Source organism: Natrix helvetica, assembly GCF_964273705.1.
Source record: "Natrix helvetica genome assembly, chromosome: 9".
Taxonomy (NCBI): domain Eukaryota; kingdom Metazoa; phylum Chordata; class Lepidosauria; order Squamata; family Natricidae; genus Natrix; species Natrix helvetica.
This window is the reverse complement of record NC_138560.1, coordinates 4089325-4114544: the sequence shown is the minus strand read 5'-3', so window position 1 is coordinate 4114544 and position 25220 is coordinate 4089325. Positions and strand designations below refer to the sequence as shown.

Below are 25220 nucleotides of genomic sequence, written 5' to 3'. Positions count from 1 at the left end.
GAACCCCCAGAAGCCTAAGCCCCCCCCTGGGGGAGTAGGCAGGGAGGCTAAGGTGAATATTGAGTAACCTCTCTGCAATCTTTTTTATTGCAGGAAGTCCTCTTCAATTAAGGGGGGCCTCCAGTCAACCCTGAAGCTGGCCTGACCGAGGCCATTTTGAGGCTTCAGTGTTGCCACACTGGAGCTGAAGGATAGGGAAGGGGGAATAGAGGTAGAGGGGCTAGTAGCCAAAACAAAATACTTTCTCCTGGGAACCAAGGTCATTCCCACCAGTGGCTGGGACAGATGAGGAGCGATGTTGCCTGGCAACCAGATGGGACCTTGATTGGACCATGTGACTGACAGACTGGGAAAAGAGAGAAACTTTTACTTTTTCATTAGGTGAAAACCGCGGGTATATTCAGAGTCGGTTTTCACCAGCTTATGCCAATATGATATGTCCAATAAACCAATTCTTTGAGGATCTGACTGGCCTTGGAGGGCTGTTTATTATGGATGTATTACTTGGGATTCTGACATTGACCTTGTCAAATTGATGTGTGATTCAACACTATCTGGGCCACCGCAAAACTCTTTCTAGGTAACTTTCCGTCCTACAGGTGATCCTAGATTTTGGTGATGAGGCCATAATGGACTTTTTTTTAAAGGGCTAAGACAGGGCCAGCTTATGAGAATTTCAAGCGATAATTTATATTTTATTTATAGAGCCCCTGGAGTTAAAACCCAAGGCATTTAAAGGCTTCCACTGCAGAAGAAAGTGAATTGGGGTCTTAAGGATTGTTTTTTATCTTGTTAAGATTTTTCTTAAACACAGTCCAGTTTATAACGCCGGGACATGACCGACTCCAACACCACAGAATCAAGAAGTCAACCATATTGTGCTTTGACCTGACAACAACAACGAAGCAACACAATCGCCACAACAAAACAACACCATTGACAAATGATTTATTCAGTGCATATTTCCATATTTCTCAATCCATCTGAATGACTGCGTATTGTTCTTTCATTACGGAAATGCAAATGACAGCTGGGAAATCGATAGGATCCATTGTTGTAACGTTTAATGGGGAGGCAGAGGTGAGGATCTCTACAAGGTGGTTTCAACGTAGATTTTTCAAGAAGATTCAAAATTTAAAGTGATGTAAAAACAGACGAAGCTTCAGCCTGCATCAGAAATCCGAGTCGAAACCTAAAAGAGGGAAGGAAAAAGAAAACATCATAGAGTTAAAGCACAGTTTTTGTTCCAAGGTTCTGGGGACCTGTTTGAAAATGATATGGGGCAACATGCTGCCACCAACTCACCATAGGCCAACTCAAAATGGCCAGCTCGCCATGCCACAATTCAACAATTCAGTTGAATCGTTGAATTGATGATTAGGGGACTGGAGCAGGGGTGAAATGCTACTGGTTTGGACCAATTCACTCGAACCGGTAGCAAAGATGCCAGCTGTATGCCCGAACCGGTAGTAAAAAAATTGCTACCGGTTTGAGAGAAGCTGGCTCAGGAACTCTGAGAGCTGAAGTCCACAAGTCTTAAAGTTGCCAATGTTGGAGACCCCTGGTCTAATTGAGGACTGCTAAAAAAGACAATGGTGAAATCAGAGCTCTGCCTGGTTTTTATTTGCATTGAACACGCTACTCAGATAAAACCAGGTGGAGCTTCCGTGTTGTGGCTGCCATCTTGATTGTCTTCACCTACTCTGTGGAGACCCCCCCCCCGATGTGAGTCCCATATTCCTGCCCCGATGTCTTGCGAACATCAAAACACTTGGGAAAACAAGGGCAACATGAACCGTTCCTGAATATTTTCTGAAAAACGCATACTTACAGTGCCCTCAACGGCGTCTCATGGTTTCTAGTTTTCCTAATGAGAGAAAAAGAGACCACAAGGTAATATTAGCTGTGTCTCCATCCTCAATCCCCAGGCAGGAACCTTTCATTTTTTTTTTGCCCTGGATTTTGCCCTCCTTCTACTCACCTATCATGTCAATCTCCAGAGTGGTCTCACGTAAAACCCCAGATTTGGGATTTGTTGCTTTACAAGTATAATTCCCAGAATTCTCTTTGACGATATTCAGAGTGAGCACCTTAGGGTTCTCCTCAATTCTATCTCCATTGTAAAACCACTGATTCTGTGTGGCAGGAAAAGAAACAGCTACGCACGTTAGGCTGATTTTTTCCAGCTTGATGTCAATTGTCTCGTTGATAAAAGGAGGGTCAGGTCCATCTGCAAGAAAAACGAGAGAAGAATATCTCTCAACATCATGGCCTTGCGATCTTCTGAAATACAAGGCAGAGTGCTCCCATTGCTCTGACCTAGGCTTCTGGAGAAAGCATAAATCACAATCTTGTTCCCCCAAACCATCTTCTATTTATACGGCTGTACATTATGGTCATTCACAGCCCTCAAGGCTTCACAAACAGTCTGTGAGGATTCCGACAAATGTCTGCTCGAGTTGCCACAGTCTTTCAGGGGAATGTTGATAAACACCCACCTTATCTCTCTGGGAATGCGGCCAGAGACCTAACTGCCAAACTTAGCACAGAGTCAAACAGAACTTCTCAGAGCTTGAACCGACTAGATGAACTAATTGCCTCCTGCAAAAGCTCACATACCGTTCGCTCCTCTTTTATGTCTTATGGGAGGCGCCAATCATCTCCAAGCCTTACTCCCAAGTCGACCCTGTTTTCTTAATTGTTCTCGCCTTCTGGCAACTCTGTGCATGCACACACTGGGAACAGGCTCCTGTTGTTCTTCTGCCTCGCTGATGTCAGACTCCGGAGGCTCCGGAGGCAGCAAATAACTACCAGATGGACTTGGTCACCTCTCTGCCCCCGATGCAGAGCCTTGTCCAAGCCTTCCCCAGACTCTAGGCCTGGCCCATGTTCCTCCCCAACCTCCGGACTGTCCGAATCTGCTGCCAGCTCTGCTGGCCATTGGTGGGCCACAACACCCATTTTATTTTGTGTAACGGGTCTGTGGAAGGGGAACCTTTACCTTTACCTTACTAAACTGAGAAATGGGCTGGGTTGATAAAACGTGCTAACTTACTGAATCGCTCCCAAACAAACCAAGTTTAAAAGGAACTCAGTTTACCACATCATTTGAATGTAGGCACTAGGTTACGAAATGAGGTGGTTCCATTCAGAGTTGCAACCTCTACACTGAGAATTGAATGTGTTCAAAACATGAAGGTTGAAAGACCTCAGGAGAGAGAGAGAGAGCTTGCAAAAAGTACACAACCAAGGTAGCTTCTGCGTTTTTATCTTATAATTGGAAAGTCTGTGAGGTAAGCAAGCCTCTCTTTCTAGCCTGAAGCCGAGTCTTCTAGTTGTTGACCCTTTTCCTAGCATCCCAGTTTTCTTCCGTTCCGGAGTAAGAAGGAATAACAGAATAATATAATAATAGTTCGAAGGGACCTTGAAGGTCTTCTAGTCCAACCCCCTGCTTAGACTTCAGACAAATGGTTGTCCAATATCTTCTTTAAAACTTCCAGTGTTGCAGCATTCACAACTTCTGGAGGCAATTTCTGTTCCACTGATTAATTGTTCTAACTGTCAGGTAATTTCTCCTCAGTTCTAAGTTGCTTCTCTCCTTCATTAGTTTCCACCCATTGCTTCTTGTTCTGCACTCAGGTGCTTTGGAGAATACTTTGAATCCCTCTTCTTTGTGGCAACCTCTGAGATATTGGAACATTGCTATCATGTCACCCCTAGTCCTTCTTTTCATTAAACTAAAAAGGTAAAGGTTCCCCTTTCACATATGTGCTAGTCGTTCCTGACTCTAAGGGGCAGTGCTCATCTCCGTTTCAAAGGCGAAGAGCCAGCGCTGTCCAAAGACGCCTCCGTGGTCATGTGGCCAGCGTGACTAAATGTCCAAGGCGCACGGAATGCTGTTCATTAAACTAGACATACCCAATTCCTGCAACCCTTCTTCGTATATTTTAGCCTCCGTGGTTGCTCCTCTCTTAACACAAATGCCAGGTGAGGCTGCATGTTGGCTGCCTGGCATGACTCAAGAGAAGAAGATCAGACTTACATATGATACTTAAGGCAAAGGGCTCGCTGTCATAGGAAGAGTAGTCGTTGAAAGCATGGCACTTATATTTAGCCGCATCGCTTCTAAAACATGGATTGAAAGTGATGGTTTGGCCTTCGTTTGTCAAAGAGATATGGTCATTTTCATTCACGACTTGGTTTCCTTTGATCCAAGAATAATGAACGTCGTCACCTTTGGCTGTGCAGTTCAAGGAGGTGACTGTGGTCTCTATGCCTTCTGATGGACCAGTGATGGTCACCTCACTCACGCAACCTGCAAGGAAGGCAGAAGAGCTGATGACGCAGAAGGTCTCACCAGGAGAAGGAGACCTTGAGTGACACACAACAAAAGCAGTGGGCAGGAATGGAGAGGATTAATGGAGAGGCAGTTTGGTCTAGTGGTTGAGGCACCAGGCTAGAAAGCTGGAGGCCATCAGTTTGATTCTTACCTTAGGCATGAAAGATGACTGCGGGACTTTTGGACAATCACCAGGAGATGGTGAGTTTTAGTCCTGCCTTAGATATGAAAGTCAGTTGAATGACTTTGGGCCAATCACCAGGAGATGGTGAGTTCTAGTCCTGCCTTAGATATGAAAGTCAGTTGAATGACTTTGGGCCAATCACCAGGAGATGGTGAGTTCTAGTCCTGCCTTAGATATGAAAGTCAGTTGAATGACTTTGGGCCAATCACCAGGAGATGGTGAGTTCTAGTCCTGCCTTAGATATGAAAGTCAGTTGAATGACTTTGGGCCAATGACCAGGAGATGGTGAGTTTTAGTCCTGCTTTAGATATGAAAGTCAATTGAATGACTTTGGGCTAATCGCAGGAGATGGTGAGTTCTAGTCCTGCCTTAGATATGAAAGTCAGTTGAATGACTTTGGGCCAATCACCAGGAGATGGTGAGTTCTAGTCCTGCCTTAGATATGAAAGTCAGTTGAATGACTTTGGGCCAATCACCAGGAGATGGTGAGTTTTAATCCTGCCTTAGATATGAAAGCTTGCTGGATGACCTTGGACTCTTCCCTCTCTCTCAGCCCAACCGACCTCACAGGATTGTTATTGTGGGGAAAATAGGAAGGAGGAGGTTTTGATGTGTTCCCCACCTTGAGTGATTTGTAAAAACGATACAGGGGAGATACAAGCAAACAAATAAATACATTTGTTTATTACAGGCAGGGCTTCTCTCACAACCACAATTGAGCTCAACTTTTCTGCAGCTAAGCAAGACAGTTTTTAAATGAATTTTGCCCCATTCTCTGACCTTTCTTGCCACAGTTGTTAAGTGAACACTGCAGTTACTCAATTAGTAACATGGTTGTTAAGTGAATCTGGCTTCCCCCCTTGATGTTTCTTGTTAGAATGTCACCTGTCTCACTTAGCAACAGATATTTTGGACCCGATTGTGGTCGTAAGTCAACTACTACATGGACATTTGATCTCTCTTTCTCAACCAAGGTATTAAGAAAGGATCTTTTCTATTTTGAGCTTTAAGTCAGCGGTGGGTTTCAGCCGGTACAGTACGGGCGTAACGGTGGCCGCTGACTCATTGGGCTTACCCACCTACCAGCGTTCCTTACCGCTTTTTGAAGGAAACGGGCCAATTGCGCACCTGCGCACAGCGTATGGCGCCTGCGATACCTCCGCTGAGCAGCTGGGACATTGCAGGGTGGTGCCCGAGGTGGACACCCGGCCCCGTTCACAGTGTTCCAGTTGAGACGGGATCTGGAACCCACCACTGGTTTAAGTCAGGAGTTCCCAACTCCTGGTCCATGGACTGGCACTGGGCCACATCATGCCAGAAACTGGGCCACGCAAACTAGCGAAGTCCCATCCATGGGATGCAGGCAACACGCAAAACCATGACCTTTCTACTCTACAGAAAAATCTCACTCTACATAACCAGTCCCCGGTGCCCAAAAGATTGGGGGCCACTGATTTAAGTTGTGGCAGGTCCCACAAACAGTGCTGGTGAAAGAGGGCTCAGCCCCAGGCCCACAGTTACAATGGACCACAAGTGTTGAACCCACTGCTGTTACGTACTTTTCTTCAAGTGAATGTGCTGTATGTCGCTTCTATTCCGTCTTTGAAGGAGCTCATTCACGGCTTCGCAGGTGTAGGCCCCAGCTTGGCTCTCGTTGAAGTTTTGGATGAATAATTTGGGCCCTTTCTCGTGCAGGACACCATCAAGGAACCAAGTATACTGAGGCTCAGGAAAGGAAGCAGCCTGACAGGTAAGGATGATGGTTAGGTCCTCTTTGTAGCAGGCATTATTTGGATTGATGACGGGTAATTCTGGACCATCTACGGACAAAGATGCAATGCAGAAAAGTTCAGATATGAACGGAACAATTTCGGTGGAATACTTCAGATGCAAGAGCAAGCAAGGCTGGGTCTTCCCTACCCTTCCCACTGCATTGACCAACATCCTAAATCATCTCCCTTCTGACCTTAAGAGGCTGTTTACCCCCAAGGACTGTGGGTGTCCTTTTCCCCAGTTGAAGCATTTTTTGAGTCAAGGCAAATTATCCAGACGCAATAAGGAAGCAAACTGTCTCTGAGGGATGCAAACCCTTGATGAGAAAGAAACGGTCTTTGGGGCTCACCACACGTTCATAATCCTTTCTCCCTTCCTTTCATTTATATTCCTTCCTTCCTTCCTTCCTTCCTTCATCTGAGTCTTTCCTTCCCTCCCTCCTTCCTTCTTTTGAATCTTTCCTTCCTTCTTCCTTCCATCCTCCCTCCCTCCCTCATTCACCCACTCACTCTGTTCCTTTCCTTTCTTCCCTTCCCTTCCTTCCTTCATTTGAATCTTTCCTTCCCTCCCTCCTTCCTTCTTTTGAATCTTTCCTTCCTTCTTCCTTCCATCTTCTCTCCCTCCCTCATTCACCCACTCACTCTGTTCCTTTCCTTTCTTCCCTTCCCTTCCTTCCTTCATTTGAATCTTTCCTTTGAATCTTTCCTTCCTTCCTTCCCTCCCTCCCTTCCATCCTCACTCACTCACTCATTCACTAATTCACTCTCTTCCTTTCCTCCCTCCCACCCTGCCTCTTTCTTTCTTTCTTTCTTTCTTTCTTTCTTTCTTTCTTTCTTTCTTTCTTTCTTTCTTTCTTTCTTTCTTTCTTTCTTTCTTGACCCAGTTGTTTTTGAAAGAGTAGAGCTTATTCTCTCTTTAGGTTGTCTCCCCCCACCACTCATTATGATAGAAGACATCTCGTGTGTCAGAAGGGTTTTGACATGTCCTCTTCAGAGACCCCGCAATATAAATAACAGATTCCGTAGGTGACATGTAAAACCGAGCTCGAGGTGATGGACACAAATACTCACAGATCACACTCAAGTGTTCGGGATCACTTTCGACTGCAGTGACACCATTGGAGACTTGGCACTTGTATTGCCCGGTGTCTGTTCGGGTTACGGAGTGGATGGAGAGGATTCGGTTGGAATCTGTGAGATCGTGGCCCTTGATGAGAGGATATCCGTCTTTAAACCAGCTGACGTCTCGAGTGATGGGCGTATTGCAGCGTAGCTGAACAGACTGAGATTCCACCAGGAAAGGGGTTGGAATGATGATCACGTTTGGCTTCGGCACGATCTCTGCAGGCAGAAGAGAGACGGTTATTAGCCGCAAAGTGTGCGCAGTGGTAGGAACCAGAGTGTGTTATGCACCACCTGAAGCTCTGGACGGAGTTGGGTTTAAACCTAGGTGAAAGGCCTAGGTGCCTTTCATGGTGAAGGCGGAACTAGAACTCCTGGTCTTCCTCTTCCCAGCCTAGGTGCCTTAACTACTAGACCAAATGTGTGCATTCACACCTTCTGGCCAAAGAGCCCCACCCCCACCCCATCCCATCCCAGCAGGTGAATGTGGCATGTCACATTTATTTTTATGCTAGTCCCACTCATAACTCAACGGAACATCGCTCTGACACACCACTCCAGATGTTACCAACGCAGTTGATGTTTGTTCTTTCTTTCTTTTTTTCTTCCTTCTTTCCTTCCTTCCCTCCCTCCTTCCCCTCCCTCTTTCTCTTCCCCCTGCCTCTTTCTTTCTATCTTTCTATCTTTCCTTCCTTCCTTCTTTCCTTCCTTCCTTCCCTCCCTCCCTCCCCCCTTCCTCTTTCGCTTCACCCCTCTTTATTTCTTTTTTCCTTCCTTCCCTCCCTCCCCCTCCCTCCCCCCTCTTTCCCTCCCCCCTCCCTCTCTCTCTTTCTTTCATTCTCTCTTCCTTCTTTCCTTCCTAGCTTTTCTCCCCCTCCCTTCTTCTTTCCCCTACCCATCTTTCTTTCTTTCCTTCATTTCTTCCTTCCTTCTTTCCTTCCTTTCTTCTTTCCTTCCCTCCCTCCCCCTCCCTTCCTCTTTCCCTTTACCCCTCTTTCTTTCTTTCTTTCTTTCTTTCTTTCTTTCTTTCTTTCTTTCTTATTTCCTTTCTTCCCATCCCTCCCTCCCTCTTTCCCTCCCTCCTTCCTCTCTCTTTCTTTCTTTCATTCTCTCCTCCTTCTTCCCTTCCTACCCTTTCTTCCCCTCCATTCTTCTTTCCCTTCCCTTTCTTTCTTTCTTTCTTTCTTTCTTTCTTTCTTTCTTTCTTTCTTTCTTTCTGTCTTTCTCCCTCCCCCTCGCTCTTTTCCTTTCCCCTCCCTCCTTCCTTCTTTCCCTTCCCCCTCCCTCTCTCCCTCCCTTCTTCCCGCTTTCTTTCTTTCGGATTCATAGGGCCACGCAACTCGCAGTGACTCGCAGTAAACTAATTTTAAAGAATCATTAAAATTTTTGTCATGTCACTTTTCATTTGTCCTCCTTTGGCATTTTTTGCTTTGATTATTCTATTCCGGTATTTCTTCCATATTAATGTAACTCTTGCCCCGTGGCAAGTTGGCCCACCGCAAGTTGGCTGCGGGCAAGTTATGGCAACCCCATGGCAACCACAAACACAATGATATAAGCCACTTGATTGGCTCTCTGAACTTGGGGTCCCCAGGGCCGCTGACCAAACCACGTCTTCAGATCCTTCTGGAAGAGTCACAAGGTAGGGAGGCCCTCATTCCTGGAGGACTTTATGGGTGAAGATGGATGCATTGCTGAGGGGAAGTCCTCATTTTCAGCTCAGTAACTGAGCCGATGCCTCCACACACATGTGAGGGTACGGGGACTCTGAATGGCCACCTTGTCCCAAAATTTAAAACAACAACAACAAAGAAGGGTTAACAAGTCTTACCCACAACATTTAAGAATACACGTCCCCCATTAGACCCTGCAATTCCTCCTTCTATCAGCGAGTAGTTTCCACTATCACTCATTTGTAACTCCTTGATATGAAGGGAGCAGTTGTGGTAGACTGTTATTCTCTCATGACCTTCTGGAAGTTTGTTTCCACCTTCCTGATTCGGATACACCGTCGCAATTTCTTCCTCCTCATAGTACCAGGTGCAGAACATAATACGATTCGATGGAATTGGTACACTCAACAGGACCTCAAATGTCTCCATTGGATCTTGAGGAACTACATCAATAGGAATGATTTCAACCTGAGCCATGAGGAAACTACAGTGGAGGATGGCACCTGCAGGTTGAAAGGAGAAAGAGGGATGGAGGCAGTGGTGAATTTCAATTTTTTTTTTTACTACCGGTTCCGTGGGCATGACTTGGTGGGTGTGACAGGGGAAGGATACTGCAAAATCCCTATTCCCACCCCACTTTGGGGGCCACCAGCCAGAGGTGGTATTTGTCGGTTCTCCGAACTACTCAAAATTTCCGCTACCAGTTCTCCAGAACCTGTCAGAACCTGCTGAATTTCACCCCTGGATGGAGGGAAGGAAATGAAAGATTCTAAGTAAAACACATTTCGTCAAGCAAAAGATCCCTTCCTAGAATTTATTTGCAGAAAAGGATAATGCTTTTGCATGCTCCATCACAAGGGTACAGATCCTCATATTAAAAAAAAACCACCATCCTTAGTATCCTGCAGGAAAAATTAGAAAATGCATCAACCAATTTTAAAAAAGTAGAAAAAGCAATATGGTTTAACACTTGAAGGAATTTAACGCACCCCCCCCCCAACTTTGCTAGAGTTAAACAAATTAATAGCACTCCAAAGGGTTAACATCATTGCCCAGAGGATCATTAGTTCCCCTCTCCCCCTTTTGGAAGTGCTTTATAGCTCCTGCTGCCTTAAGAAAGTTCTTAAAGATCCATCTCAATCTGGGCACCCTTTTTAAAAAAATTATTACCATCTGGCAGACGGTACAGGACAATAAAAACAAGGACAAATAGGCTGAAAAACAGCTTCTATTTTAGTCAATCAGTTGCTATATTGAACTCTACTGTATAGTGCAAAATTAATGCAGTATCAGGGGGTTTTCAATTCAATTGTATAAAATGTGATGGATGTGTGTTTTTGTTTTATTTTTATAGTTTTCTTATGTATGATGTACACGGAAAATGACACTTAATTTCATTGTAAGATGTGCAATGACAAACTAAACTAAACTAAACTAAACTAAACTAAACTAAACTAAACTAAACTAAACCCAACCCACTATGGTTGGGTTTGCATGACATGCTAATCCCAAATCAAGCAAGCTATGCTTAGGTTAATAACACCCGAGGACCTTATCGTGGCTAAATGTTAATTAAGAAAAACATTGATTGCCTTCTGAGACATGGAAAAGTGGATCTTCGGCAGTTTCACGGATTTTGAGACTCCATAACCAAAACTAAATCAATAATAATCAATGGCAACACTGTTTGCACAACAGTGGAAAAATGAAGAGATCCCTACAAATGAAAGTGTAATAATAAAAAAATTAGAATGTGCAGAAATGGATAGATTAATATTTAAAACTAAGGAGAAGGAAGAAATAGAATACTTTTTAACATGGGATTTGCTTTACCAATGGCTAGCTAACAGAAACAGAAGTTAGAAATCTGGAAGCCTAAGAGAATGAATAATTTACGCAAGGAAAATTTACTACAATGGATAAGCAAGTACTATTATTATTATGTGATTATTATTAATGTTATGGGTAACACTGTTTATTATTATCATTACTATTTCTTAAAATTAACTGTACCCAGACAACACACTGTTTATGTAGACATGGAATTTTTTATGTTTAATAAATATATATAGATATTTAAAAAATCATTGGCAATAAACTTCTGTTTTGTAAAAATAAGGCTGGCATGGATGTCATAGTTCTGCCATCCAGCAGAACTCAGGTAGATACACCAGGAATTGCAATGAGGACTTTATTCCTCCACCAAAGGTCACATCCAGCCCTTGCTTACTCGAAGTTCTCATCCATACCTGTCCAAAGCACCATCCACCAGGAGCTTCGCCATCCAAGGTTACTGCGTACACCATCCATCGCGCAAGGTGACTTTTTCCACACTGGGAGCCGGTAAGTCTTCCTCTTCTTTTGTTCAAAGCCGAATCTGGTAGCGCCAGGAAGATTCAAACTTTTATATGTCAGGAAACTGGTATCTGCTCACTTCTAGGTCATTCAACCTTCTCCAAAAGAACCAACCCCTGCCTGATCTTCCCCAAAAGAGGCGTGGCTAGATGCCCAAGCTGTAATGGAAAAATAAGGAATGCATATGCAGTACATTCAGAATTAGTAATATATACATATAAAACATGAGTCATTTCATTTCAGGTGAAAGCATCACTTTATGTCCACAGCAGGTTTACTAGTTACAAAGGGCTCCAGTTTATGTGTTTGTGCTGCCTTTTGCACACATAATTTAGCCCCAATTCTAAAGGGATGGGAGGACAATGACAAGAAGAAGTTGTATACTGTGCTGGTAATAAAGATTTTATTTGATTTCGAGTTTTATACCGAACATATTTCTCGCTATCATTCTCATTGTCGGAGGATGTCAAGAACGTTGCATGAAAATGAAATCCAGGTTTTAAAACATTTTGCATCTGCAAAGAGGTTCCAGGGTTGCTTATTTACAAGATGTAAAAATTTCACGATTGAAATTGCAAGTGTTAAAAACCTACCCTCCAATCTACCACCACCACAAAATTAGCTGTTTTCAATTCCATTTAAAATAAGATAAAATGTTATGTGCATTGAAAAGGCTTCTGATCTTTTTTTTTCCCCCCTGCCCCTAAATATAGGAAGTTCTCCACTTACAACAGTTGGTTCGGTGACTGTCCAGTTGCAACGTATGACCGTTTTTCACGCTGACAACCTTTGCAGCCTCCCCATGATCACGGGGTCACAATTCTGGCGCTTGGCCGCTGGTTCATATTTATGACGATCGCAGTGTCCCGGGGTCACGTGATTCGCTCTTGCGACCTTCTGACAAGATAAGTCAATGGGGAAGGCGGATTCACTGAACAATCGGGTTAGTAAGTTTATCAGCTGCAGTGATTCACTTAACAACGGTGGCAAGAAAGGTCAGGGCTAAACTCACTTAACAAACATCTCCCTTGGCAACAGAAATTTGGGGCTCGATTGTAGCCGTAAGTCGAGGACAACCTGTGCTTGCTTTTAAATATTGGGATGTCAGTTCCCTTCCTGGGCCTTTTTTTTTTCTTCTACGTTGGTGGGTTTATTTATTTTGGGGGGTACATTGGTATTTTTTTCTCCTGTTTTACTATTTTCTTTCGTCATGTATTATAGCAGTAACATCAGGCCAGCCTATTCCTGCTCCACGGACAAAAGGAACACACAGCCTATGTTGTGATAATAATATTGACGCCTGTTGTGCCACAAGATTATTATTTGTTTTTGTAGCAGTGCTGGTTTTGCATTTGCAAAATAACGTTTGTGGGTGGGTGGGAGTTTTAAGTCGGAGTAGCAAGGAAGCAGCAGGATTCACCTTCCAGACAAGCAGAATTTGCTGGTTGTGACAGTTGCTGAAAGAATGGGTGAGCCAAGTGCTACAAAGCCAGTGTTAGTTCTCATTTTATCATGCTATATACCAGGGGTGTCCAAACTTGGGAACTTTAAGACTTGTGGACTGGCTGGGGAATTCTAGGAGTTGAAGTCCACAAGTCTTAAAGTTCCCAAGTTTGGACACCCCTGCTGTATGTCCTTGGGCTGCAGCAGCTGCAAACATCCAAAATAAAATAAAATAAAATGAAGATGAGGCTCACAATAGATCATCCCCAAAAGGCAGCACTTCAGTTGGCTGCCATCTTGACTTTTCTAACCACATGCCCTGTATAAAGGTAAAGGCTCCCCTCGCACATATGTGCTAGTCGTTCCTGAGTTCAGGGAGTGCTGCTCATCTCCGTTTATCGGGGTTTTTAAATATTGTGACTTTTTAATTGTTTTAATTGTTAATTGTTTAATTGTTTTTTAGCTATTAGCCTACCTCCTCCTTGTATACGTTTTGTATACGTTTTGTATACGTTTTGTATACGTTTTGTATACGTTTTATATACGTCCTTGTTATATGTATGTCCTGTCTAGATTTGTATTGTATTGTACTTTGTATTTTATTTGTTTTATTGTACGCCGCCCCGAGTCCTTCGGGAGAGGGCGCGGCTTAGAAATAAATATTCTATTCTATTCTCTATTCTAAAGCCGAAAAGCCAGCGCTGTCCGAAGACGTCTCTGTGGTCACGTGGCCAGCATGACTCAACGCCGAAGGTGCACAGAACGCTGTTCTCTTCCCACCAAAGGTGGTCCCTATTTTTTCTACTTGCATTTTTACGTGCTTTCGAACTGCTAGGTTGGCAGAAGCTGGGACAAGTCACGGGAGCTCACTCCGTTACGCGGCGCTAGGGATTTGAGCCGCTGAACTGCTAACCTTTCTGATCGACAAGCTCAGTGTCTTAGCCACTCAGCCACCGTGTCCCCTATGCCACATATAGGTATGTGCATAGATGTGGGCAGGAGGTGGGGAGAGCTTTCTGAAAAGATTCATCCACCCAAAACTCTAATTCAGTGTTTCTCTGAGTTAGCCATTTTAAGAGGATCCTTTTCCAGATATCTGACCAGCTGGGGAATTCTGAGCGTTGGAGGTCCTCACTGCTCAAAGTGGTTGAGGTTTGAGAAATACAGAATTGGGTGAGCTGGTAATATTGTTTGTACAATTTGGGAGGGGAAACACAAAAATATGGTCCTCCTCTGTCCCACTGTGCAAATGATAGAATAACAATGCTGGAAGGGACCTTTGAGGTCTTCTAGTCCAACCCCCTGCTCAAGCAAAATACCCTATGTCATTCCAGGCAAATGGTTATCCAGTCTCTTCTTAAAAACTTCCAGTGTTGGAGAATTCACAACTTCTGGAGGTAAGTTGTTCCACTGATTAATTGTTCTAACTGTCAGGAAATTCCTCCTTAGTTCTAAACTGCTTCTCTCCTTGATTAGTTTCCACCCATTGCTTCTTGTCCTGCCTTCAGGTGCTTCGGAGAATAGTTTGACTCCCTCTTCTTTGTGGCAGCCCTTCATATATTGGAAAACTGCTATCATGTCTCCCCTGGTCCTTCTTTCTATTAAACTAGACATACCCAGTTCCTGCAACCGTTCTTCACATGTTTTAGCCTCCAGTCCCCTGAACATCTTTGTTGCTCTTCTCAAACAACTGCCTTTTTTGGTTACTTGTTACCTGTGATAATCACTGTGGTCAGTGATTATAATACAGGAGTTTCCAATATTTGGAATATTCTGTCTACCCATCCACCTACCCATCCCCTACTCAGGAGATACAAATGGCCCCTTCTCTGCTTGCAATTTGCAAACATAAAAAAACACCCTATTTTAAGCGCACGTTGGGGGCCTTAGTTGTTTCTTTGCACGTTGTCATATTTTAAAGTTTATGATGAGATGATTGCATTTTATGTTTCATTACTATTTAGCTCCCCTTCCTCCACGATCCATCAGGCTCGGGCAGAATATTAATTTCGGAAATAAATAAAAGAATGGGATATGAACAGGACATGATTCACTGTTCGCAATGACGATCCAGCGGGATTTATTCTTCCAAACACAGCTGCTTTGATAAAAAATGATGACATGGCCACGTTTTCCCACAGGCACAGTTTTAGTATGATAAATTTCAGATTGAGCGGCTGAAAAATGGTCATTTTGTCTTTGTAAACACAAATATATATCCAGGAATAAGAAATCATCCATATATTGGTAAGAAAAATGTAACACAGGGAGTTCTTGCTTTCATTTTTATAGGATAATAAGTAGTCCTTGACTACTCGCCATGATGTAGAAAAGACTCTAGAAAGAGTGCAGAGAAGAGCAACAAAGAGGATTAGGGGAGACTAAAACATATGAAGAACGGTTGCAGGAACTGAGTATGTCTAGTTTAATGAAAAGATGGACCAGGGAAAACATGTTAGCAGTCTTCCAATATCTCAGGGGTTGCCACAAAGAAGAGGGAGTCAAACTATTCTTCAAGGCACCTGAGGGCAGAACAAGAAGCAATGGGTGGAAACTAATCAAGGAGAGAAGCAACTTAGAACTGAGGAGAAACTTCCTGACAGCTAGAATCAGGAGAACAGAAGTTGCCTCCAGAAGTTGTGAATGCCCCAACACTGGAAGTCTTTAAGAAGATGTTGGATAGCCATTTGTCTGAAATGGTATGGGCTTTCCTGCCTAGGCAGGGGGCTGGACTAGAAGACCTCCAAGGTCCCTTCCAACTCTGCTATTATATTTGTACTTACGACCACAATTGAGCCCAGCTAGAAACTGAAAAACCAGAAGCCAGCTATATGATTTTGGGCCGGTTCAATTCTTAACACCTTCCTTATGGCAAGGGTGTGGAGGAGCCCTTTCACACGTACTCACTCACACACAATTCATTGCCACATTTCCCAGCAACCGCACACCATAAACCATTTTAGAAGGTGCTTTAATAAACACCGTGGAAAAAAACCAATAGCCCCTAATATAAATCGTTCTGGTTTTTCTTTCTCTTTTCTCTTCTCCTTTTCCCCCTGCTCTTCACTTCAGGAACTTGCTTTGCGTTCCATTTCCATTAGTCTGTCTATTAAATTTTTTTAAAATTCATTTAAAAAAAGGCCTACCGCAAGCCAGAGCAATAAAATATTTGCCCAGGGAGTGAGATGTTGAAGGAAGTAAAAGTGGAAGAAGAAAAAAAAAATTGGTGTCGCGGGAAACTCCCACCGTCTCAAATTCGGCACCACCTCACCGTAATCATAAAAAGTGATGGCTTTTAATGGTTTATGGCCAGGGTGCTTATCTGAAGACAAAAATAGATCGGTTTCTGACATTCCACACTGCTGACTGAGCTTTTTGCCTGGTGGCCAGCTGAGGAGGAGGGTGGGACGGGAATGGGGTGGGGCTCACCAGCTCTCTTTGACCCACCCTTCTCAGATTCCTTTGAGGCAGGGGTGTCAAACTCAGCTTCATTGAGGGCTACACCAGGGCTGTGGTTGACCTCAGGGGGCTGGGTGGGCACGGCCATCTGGGTGGATGTGGCCAACTGGGCCATATCCGGCCCGCGGGCCTCGTGTTTGAAACCCCTGCTTTGGGGCATCCTCCATATCAGTCATTCAAATCTGGACAGTACTGGTTTTCAACGGGCAAGTTTTAGTACACAGGGAGTCCTCAACGTACAACCACAATTCAGCCCAGAATTTCTGCGCTAAGTGCAGGCCTGAAGAAAGGAGCGGGGGGGTGCAGCCGGTACATCGTTCCGGGGTCCATGGAGCTCAAAGGGGGCCCATGAAGGGGAAAAGAAGGTCTGACATCTGCAAGCCATCTTTTCTTTTTGGACTTCAGACCTGCCACACTTTCTACTATGGGAAAATGAAGTTGGGTGATATGTAGCCATAATAACATTCTTCTTAGAAAGTCAAGGTCATCTTGGTTTCTGCATCTGGCCGGCACCGGATGGGAGGAATCTTTCTTCGTGGCAGTGAAAGATTGGACCATCGGATGAACTTATGGGTGTTTGGGGCAGGATCTTGAACTTTCAACTGGGTGGGAAAACCTGGAAGCTTTCGGATTTGGGTTTTCCCAGATGTGCCAACATGACTTCTCTAATACATTGGAACTTTGAGGAAACACAAGCCTCGGAGTTTTATTTCATTGGGGGTGTTTTTTTTGGAACCCTGACATTATCCTGAATCCCCTTTAAAAATATCTCACCATACCCCGATCCTTGGGGTGCTGTCCGGGGTCCTGAGCCCCAAACACCAACTCAAACCCAGGTGGCGTGAACATTCAAGGAAGACGGAGTGCAGAAAGGAAGCTGATGGAAGTCAGGGAGATCGCACGAATGAATGGCTGATCCCCTCGAGGGTCTGGTGGTGAGCTGGATTTACTTAATGGCCATGTGATTCACTTAATAACTGCAGATATTGGCACATGGGATGAAACAGCGATCTTGTGGGGTTTTGGCAAAGCAGTGACCCCCCCTGCATGCACCCCACTCTCCTGTAGCATGCATGGGGGGGAAAGGGAGCATTCAGGAGGTTGCATGCGCAAGGGGGGGCATGTGCAGGGGAGTCACACGCGGGCACATGCATGTGGGTGGGGGGCACATTGCATTTTGTTCCAGCACTTAATAATCCTCTCGGCAGCCCTGGCTAAGTGAGACATGTGTTAAGTGAGTTTTGCTCTGTTTTACGACTTTTCTTGCTGCAGTTGTTAAGTGAATCACTGCAGTGGTTAAGTTCGTAAACACGGTTGTTAAGTGAATCTGGCTTTCCCCATTGACTTTGCTTGTCAGGCAGTCGCAAAATGTGACATTACAAACTATTAGCTCAGAGAAAATACGGATTGAAGAGAAAAGTTCTTGTAAGTTTGAAAAGGGAGTGGGGAAGTATTTTGATACCCCTGCGCTCCGACAGGTTATTTGGGGCTGGCTGTGGCATACGGCGAAATGTCTCAGCTCTTTTAACTGATTTTTTTTAGAGAGGAGTATTATTCATCATTTATTCATCCCATCGTAATCATTGCGCCTTACTCACGAGAAAAGCTTGAGATGGTACATCGAATGAATGAGAAATATTATTTGATAATCAGAAATGACTCCAACAGATAATTGGAGCATTCAAATAAGGAATAGCAATAAGAGAGAATATTTGTTGATGAGAGCTGAACTGTGGGGTTCCTTGGTGCTTTCTGAGCTTGGTTCTTTTCTTGCAGACATTTCATGACCCAATTAAGTAACATCATCAGTGCTAGAAATGGGGTTTGTGGTGGAGGAGAAGGGGAGGAGGAGGAGGAAACGGAAGAGGAAGAGGAGGAGGACTGTGAGGTTTTTTCATGCTCTCTGCGCTTGGTTGTTTTCTTGCAGACGTTCCATTACCCAGCCACGTAACATCACCAGTGCTAGAAGAGAGTGCGATTTATAAACAGAGAGCAAACCCCCTTCCCTTCTAGCACTGATGAAGTTACCGAGTTGGGCCATGAAACGTCTGCAAGAAAACAACCCATCTTGGAGAACGGCGGGGCACCCCAAAGCAAAGCCATTCAATTGGAGGCGTGTAGGGGACACCACAGAAAAGTCTCCGGCCGCAGAAACGTGGTTGTAAAGAACAACGCCAGGCCCTGATCGTGGCTGGGCGGCCGCTATTCAATCTCCAAAGTGGTGTTTTCCTTCTGCTGGGTGAAAGGGTTCATCGCCTGGCAAGTATACGACCCTGACTGGATGTTCTTGAGGAGAACTTCCGCGTTCTTGCTGAATTCCTTCCCGTTCTGGAACCAACGATACTCGGCTTCAGGGAACGAGCTGGCTCTGCAGTTGAGTCTGCGGTTGGAGCGTTGAGTGAAAAATGTGCCGGTCATCTTGATCACAGGAGTGTCTGGGCCATCTGTAGAACGGAATGTAGAAGACTTACGGACGGTCCTTTTTTATTTTTGTAAAAAGTTCTTTTTTATTTTTCCTTTCAAATTCATTCTTAGATATATACATTCTTATAATTGTTATTTAACATATGCCAATTCGTATCATTTTCCCACCTGTATATTTACATTTTGATATTTTCTTACTTCCCTTCCCCCTATATTAATCATGAGTCCTCTGAGATACTTATTTCATGTTTTGTTCCTTTTTCTATCTTTTTTCAAGCCAGCCATAAAATCGCCCCCATGTCCTGTAGTACACTGATTCCTCCTTGTCTTTTATTCTCAATGTCAACCTATTCATTTCTGCACCGTCTAATATCTTCTTTATTACTTCCCCTTCCGGTGGGATTTTGTCTGCTTTCCAGTTTTGTGCAAATACAATTCTAGCTGCTGTCATTATTTGTACAATCAAATATGAATCTTCCTTGCTGTATTTCTCTGGTAGAATACCCAATAAAAATATCTCTGGCTTAAATTCCACGGGTTTATTTAGCTACTGTTATTACTTGTACAATCAAATATGAATCTTCCTTGCTGTATTTCTCTGATAGAATACCCAATAAAAATAACTCTTTCTTAAACTCCACGGGTTTATGTATCATTTTCTCTAACCGTGTTTTGTATTTTAACCCAATAGCTTTTTGCATCCCTACACATCCACCACATATCCCTACACATCCACCACATTTTAACCCAATAGCTTTTTGCATCCCTACACATCCACCACATATCCCTACACATCCACCACATTTTAACCCAATAGCTTTTTGCATCCTTACACATCCACCACATATCCCTACACATCCACCACATTTTAACCCAATAGCTTTTTGCATCCCTACACATCCACCACATATCCCTACACATCCACCACATTTTAACCCAATAGCTTTTTGCATCCCTACACATCTACCACATAATACGTTCCTGGCAATCGGTAACATTTCCAACATTTAGCTGATTTATCCTTAAACATTTTTGCTCATCTTTCAGGTGTCATGTGCCATCTATAAAACATTTCATATAAATTCTCTTTATATGCTGACACCTTATGGCTGACCTATGGCCGGCCCTTGAAGTTGTGGCTGTCGCAGTGTCCCCCACAGTCACAGGATCACAATGGAGGCACTTGGCAACTGGCACACAGTTACAGCGGTCGCAGCTCCCCACAGCCACATCCTGACCCATTGTCATCTTCCCTGCCAGCTTCCAATCAAGTCAAGTCAATGAAGAAACCAGCCACCCCCTGATGTTGTGCTTAATGGCTGTGCATGATACCTTAACAACCGCAACCTGAACTGTCCTTGTACACTGAAGATCACATTTAATTTCGTTGTACAAGGTGCCATGACAACAAACTAAAAGAAGCTAATTTGTGGAGAGGTTGAGGCAGGGGTGAAATCAACTTACCTTCGCTACCAGTTCGCGCCACCTCCACGCATGCTCAGGGCCAGTGGTGGGTTCCTATAGGTTTGGACCGATTCGGCCAAATCGGTAGTGGTTTGGCAGCCTGGGTCGCTGGAATGAGCAGCCCCAGGACCGATTCTCACGATGGCGCCACCATCTCGTTTTTGGCTTCTCTGCATGTGCAGAGTAATTTTTTATTGCACTGCGCATCAAGCACATGCGCAGGCAGCATGGCCCCGAGTGGCATGGCTATGAGTGACTGCTGGAACCCTCCCCTGTGCAGGACCTTCTGAGCATGCACAGGGCTTCAAAAATGGGACGTGATGACTTCCGGGTAGGTGGGCGGAACCTCCTGTCACCGACGCTACCGGTTTGAAACCAGATAGAACCGGTCAAATTTCACCCCTGAGTTGAGGGGCTTGTAGTAGCTAGTCATCATCCCTTTTCCCTTTCGGAAACTGCGAAATTTCCCCCAGAGAAATGTTTTTATGTAATATTTGATAATATGGTGACTAAAACTGCATTAGGTTTTGGTCACCATATTATTTTTAAAAATGTAAAGACTCTGGAAACAGTGCAGAGAAGAGCAACAAAGATGATTAAGGGACTGGAGAATAAAACACACGAAGAACGGTTGCAGGAACTGGGTATGTCTAATCTGGTGAAAAGAAGGACTAGGGGTGACATGATAGCAGTCTTCCAATATCTCAGGGGCTGCGACAAAAAAGAGGGAGCCAAACTATTTTACCAGCCTCGAAGGATGGAAGCCTGATTCAACCTTGAACTGGTCAGGATCGAACTGGTGACAGTGGGCAGAAGTTGCCTGCAATACTGCATTCTAACCAATACATCACCAATATATTCTAACCAATACATCATCAATACATACTATATAAAGTTCGCTGCTGCAGATTGGACTAGAAGACCTCCAAGGTCCCTTCCAAGGTTATTCTGAGGACCCAGATTGTTGGGGGGCAAGATTCCGACTGTGTAAACCGCTGAGAGAAGGGCTGTAATGCACCGCAAAGCGGTATACAAGTCTATTTTTATTGCTATCACATCCTCATTCTCGCACCTGCTGATATGCAACCTATATGGCCATTATGGGAAGTGAATACTCACAGATCACAGAAATGGTGGTGGTGTCACTCCTTTGAGCGGACAAGGGGTTGGAAACATGACACTGATATGCGCCGGCGTCACGACGGAGAACCGGCTGTATGGTGAGGGTCTGGTTATTGTTGGACAGCTGGATCCGACGGCAGGAGTTGAGGGGTTTCCCATTCTGCAGCCAGCTGATATTTGCATATCTCACGGTTGTGTCACACTTGAGATGCACTGAATCTATACTCTCTCGGAAAAGTTGGACGATGGACATGCTAGGCTTGGGCAATAGGCCCGGAGCTGAAAGAGACAGAAAATCAAGCATTGGCACATGGCTGATTGAGCCTCGAAAATGGACATCGGGTGGAATATAGTGTAGTCCTTGACCTACGACCACAACCGTAGCCCAAAATTTCTGGGGTTAAGGGAGACAACGGCTAAGTGAATTTTGCCCCGTCGTTAGTGACAGTCGTTAAACAAATCGCTGCATTTGATACGTCAGGAACACGGTTGTTATTTCATCATCCTGTGTCCTTCCCGTAGCTGTGCAATCCTATATCTCTTGCCATTTGTAGTATTTGTATTCTTATTGTTTTTTTGATGAATCTTATTTGGGCTTCTCTTGGCACCTTGTTGTTCATTGCATATCTTGTAAAGACTCGATGATGAAATGAAATGTTATAATAAAAATGTAAGTTAAACTCAGTTAAATTTAGAGTATTGTGTATTAAAAAGTAATAATAGTTATAGCCAAATAAATGATTCATAATGATAATAATGTGTGTATGTATATATGTATGTATGTGTGTGCGCGTGTGTGTGTGTATGTATGTATTGTATCACAACCCCTGGTATGTCCAAATATAGGAGAGAACACACTGTTTCCCCTTTCTGTCTTTCGGCTCACTCCAGGAGACCATCCAGGCAGAAAACCATCTTTTTAATGTTGCCTTTGTTATATTTGTGTTGTATTTGTGCTGATAAATAAATAAAGGGAGACTAGTATAGATCTATTTGGGCATACCAGGGGATGTAACACAAATACATACATACATACATACACATACACACACACACACACACACACACACACACGATTGTTAATATGAATTTTTACATGACTTGTAAGTGAGGACTATGGAGAGGATGCTGAAAAGCTTTGTTAAAAAAGATAAATAACTCTGTATAGATTAGAATATAAAGATGTAATACTATGGGATGATTTCTGGATGAAGTAATGAAATGCCATAATATAAATTTATTCTAAATTTAGAATACTTTACATAAAAAGGACGTAATAATCAGTTATAGTCAAATGAATGTTTAATCGTCATCATAATCGTATACAATATATATTAGATTGATGATATGAGACTTTATGTAAATTGCAAGTGAAGACTATTCTGAGGAAGCACGAATGTCTTGTAACCAATCGACACACTGTAAGTAATTGGAGAAGGCTTTTATACTGTGTGTGTGTTTATGTTTCTTTGTTTTATGTTTGTTTAAAAATAAAAACTTTTTTTTAAAAAAAGGAACACGGTTGTTAAATAAATCTGCCCCCCTCCCCCATTGGTTTTGCTTGTCAGAAGGCCACAACAGAGGATCACGCGACTCCCCCCAAACCACTGTAACCGTCATAAGTATGAACCAGTTGCCAGAATTTTGACCACAAGATCAGTGAGAGGCTGCAAAGGTTGTAACTGCTGCAAAGAGAAAGTTCATACCTAGAACTTCCACGCTGATGTCTCCTCTTCCGTGGACCGAAGGTCCGTCTTTGATCACTGTGTAGGTTCCAGAGTCACTCTGGTTTAGATTTTCAATGTGGAGAGAGCAGTTTGGGCCTGGAGTTTCTCGCCCGGTGTAGGCAGGTCCAAAGACGTATCCGTTTAACGGAGGCAGGTAGAGAGTGAGGATCAAATTTTGTTTGCTATCACTCCCTCGATACCAATTGCAAATAAAGAAGGCGATCGGGGCAGAACGGACGGTTAAATTGATTCCATGCCCTTCTATGGCATTTGAGGGGTCCATGAAAATGGGAAGGTCGTATATGGTTGCCTGGGCTTGGGTCGACAGCAAATTAGAGCCGAGGATGAAAACTATCACAGAAAGAAAAAAAAGGAGAAATGCTCATTCCATCAAAACATTCATTGTATCCAAGCTGCATTTACCAAACATATATGGAAAGATCTTGTCTGGCCCTGCCTTCATTTTTGAATCATTCCACTCTTTCATTAACTATAGGCAATGCCCAGGTTACTGTATATAGCAATAGCACTTAGACTTATATACCGCTTTACAGTGCTTTGTTACAGCCCTCTCTAAGAAAATTTACGAAGTCAGCCTCTTGCCCCCAGCAATCTGGGTCCTCATTTGACCCACCTCGGAAGGAGGGAAGGCTGAGTCAACCTTGAACTGGTCAGGATCGAACTGCTGACAGTGGGCAGAAGTTACCTGCAATACTGCATTCTAACCAATACACCACCACGGCTCTATATAGAGTTCGCTGTTGGAGCAGCGGATTGGACTAGAAGACCTGAGCCTGGTGAGATTCGAACTGTTAAATTGCAGGCAGCCGTTAGGCAACAGAAGTAGCCTGCAGTACTGTACTCTAACCACTGTGCCACCATGGCTCAAGATAAATGATAGATAGATAGATAGATGATAGATAGATAGATAGATAGATAGATAGATAGATGGATGGATGGATGGATGGATAGGCAATAGCAAAGACTTATATACCACTTCACAGTGCTTACAGCCCTCTTAAGTGGTTTTCAGAGTTAGCCTATGGCCCGCAATAATCCTGGTCCACCTTTTACCCACCTCGCAAGGAGGGAAGGCTGAGTCAACCTTGGGCCTGTCGGGATCAAACTGTTGACAGTGGGCAGAATTAGCCTGCAATGCTGCATTTTAATCATTGTGCACCATGAAAGGGAGAGAAGAAGGAAGGAAGGAAGGAAGGAAGGAAGGAAGGAAGGAAGGAAGGAAGAAAGGAAGGAAGGAAGGAAGGAAAATAGCAATAGCCCTGATCTCAGAGGAACTTCAACAAACACCTCACTCCTTCATGACTCACCTGCTAAGTATGGCAACTTCCACCCAAGAGCGAAGGGTCCTTTCTCCATCATGTTGGTTGACTTCTTCTAGATGACAACACCCAACCGCAGGAAGAATTCCGGAATCCGTTGTCTGCCACCAGAGCGACTGAGGTTGACTGACCAACTCTCCCCTCAGTTGGAAGGAAGGTATTGGCTCCCAGCTCTGACCCACAAGTTTTACACTTTTCCCAAGCGAACCGCCTCCTTTTCTCTGGCGTCATTCTTGCAAAAGTGGATGTCCAGCTGGAGAAATGGAGACAAAAGTAGGGAAGAATGGAATGAGGAAGACAAGGGCGCACCTGGAACCAGACACTGGTCCTTTCCCACAGGTGCGGTCCCAGGAGCAAAGAACTCAAAATACCTTTGGGGGCAGAGACACGATGGAAACTTTATAACAGTGAGGACAATTAATCAGTGGAATAGCTTGCCTCCAAAAATCGTGGGCACTCCAATACAGGACATTTAAAAGAACAAACTGGACAGTCACTTGTCTGAGATGGTACGGTTCTCCTGCTTGAGCAGGGGGCTGGACTAGAAGACCTCCAAGGTCCCTTTCAGCTCTATTCCTATTCTATTCTATTCCCTCTCTTCATTCTATTCTATTCTGGGCGGCACTGACCAACCACGATGACACCAAGCAAGGGGGTTGCTTTTGAGCTGAGCAAAACTTTTATTTAAAAAAAAAACAGAGTTGGAAGGGACCTTGGAGGTCTTTTAGTCCAATCCCCTGCTTAGGCAGGAAACCGTCTACCCTTTCAGACAAATGGTTATTCCATCTCTTCTTTA

The 25220-nt window shown here is 44.0% G+C and overlaps 2 protein-coding genes across 3 annotated transcripts; both read right to left on the bottom strand.

Moving 5' to 3' along the window:
- Nucleotides 1-964: 964 nt before the first annotated feature.
- On the bottom strand, nt 965-9371 carry LOC309397053 (cell adhesion molecule CEACAM5-like). 2 transcript variants are annotated; one of them, XM_081962746.1, is made up of 7 exons: nt 9249-9371; nt 7367-7636; nt 6083-6343; nt 4043-4315; nt 1982-2230; nt 1832-1903; nt 965-1192 (listed from the first exon to the last, which is right to left on the bottom strand). In XM_081962746.1, the coding sequence occupies exons 1-6, from the start codon at nt 9328-9330 to the stop codon at nt 1839-1841; spliced, it is 1200 nt and encodes a 399-aa protein (XP_081818872.1). In that variant the 5' UTR covers nt 9331-9371; the 3' UTR covers nt 965-1192; nt 1832-1838. The 2 variants fall into 2 exon arrangements, with proteins under 2 accessions (XP_081818872.1, XP_081818873.1); XM_081962747.1 differs by having other exon boundaries at nt 1832-1867.
- Nucleotides 9372-18549: 9178 nt separating this feature from the next.
- Nucleotides 18550-24464, bottom strand: LOC309396495 (cell adhesion molecule CEACAM6-like; the record flags this gene model as incomplete). Its single annotated transcript, XM_081961655.1, has 4 exons — nt 18550-18791; nt 21355-21636; nt 23064-23435; nt 24413-24464. 4 exons carry the CDS (start codon nt 24462-24464, stop codon nt 18550-18552), a joined length of 948 nt encoding a protein of 315 aa, XP_081817781.1.
- Between the last annotated feature and the right edge of the window lie 756 nt (nt 24465-25220).

Excerpts from the sequence above, each read along its gene's own strand:
- LOC309397053 (XM_081962746.1), bottom strand. The coding sequence starts at position 9,330 with ATGAGTGATAGTGGAAACTACTCGCTGATAGAAGGAGGAATTGCAGGG. Across the intron at positions 7,637-9,248 it reads TGTATTCTTAAATGTTGTGG|AGATCGTGCCGAAGCCAAAC; the intron begins GTAAGACTTGTT and ends TTCTGCCTGCAG. Across the intron at positions 1,904-1,981 it reads TCTGGAGATTGACATGATAG|CTAATATTACCTTGTGGTCT; the intron begins GTGAGTAGAAGG and ends ATGGAGACACAG.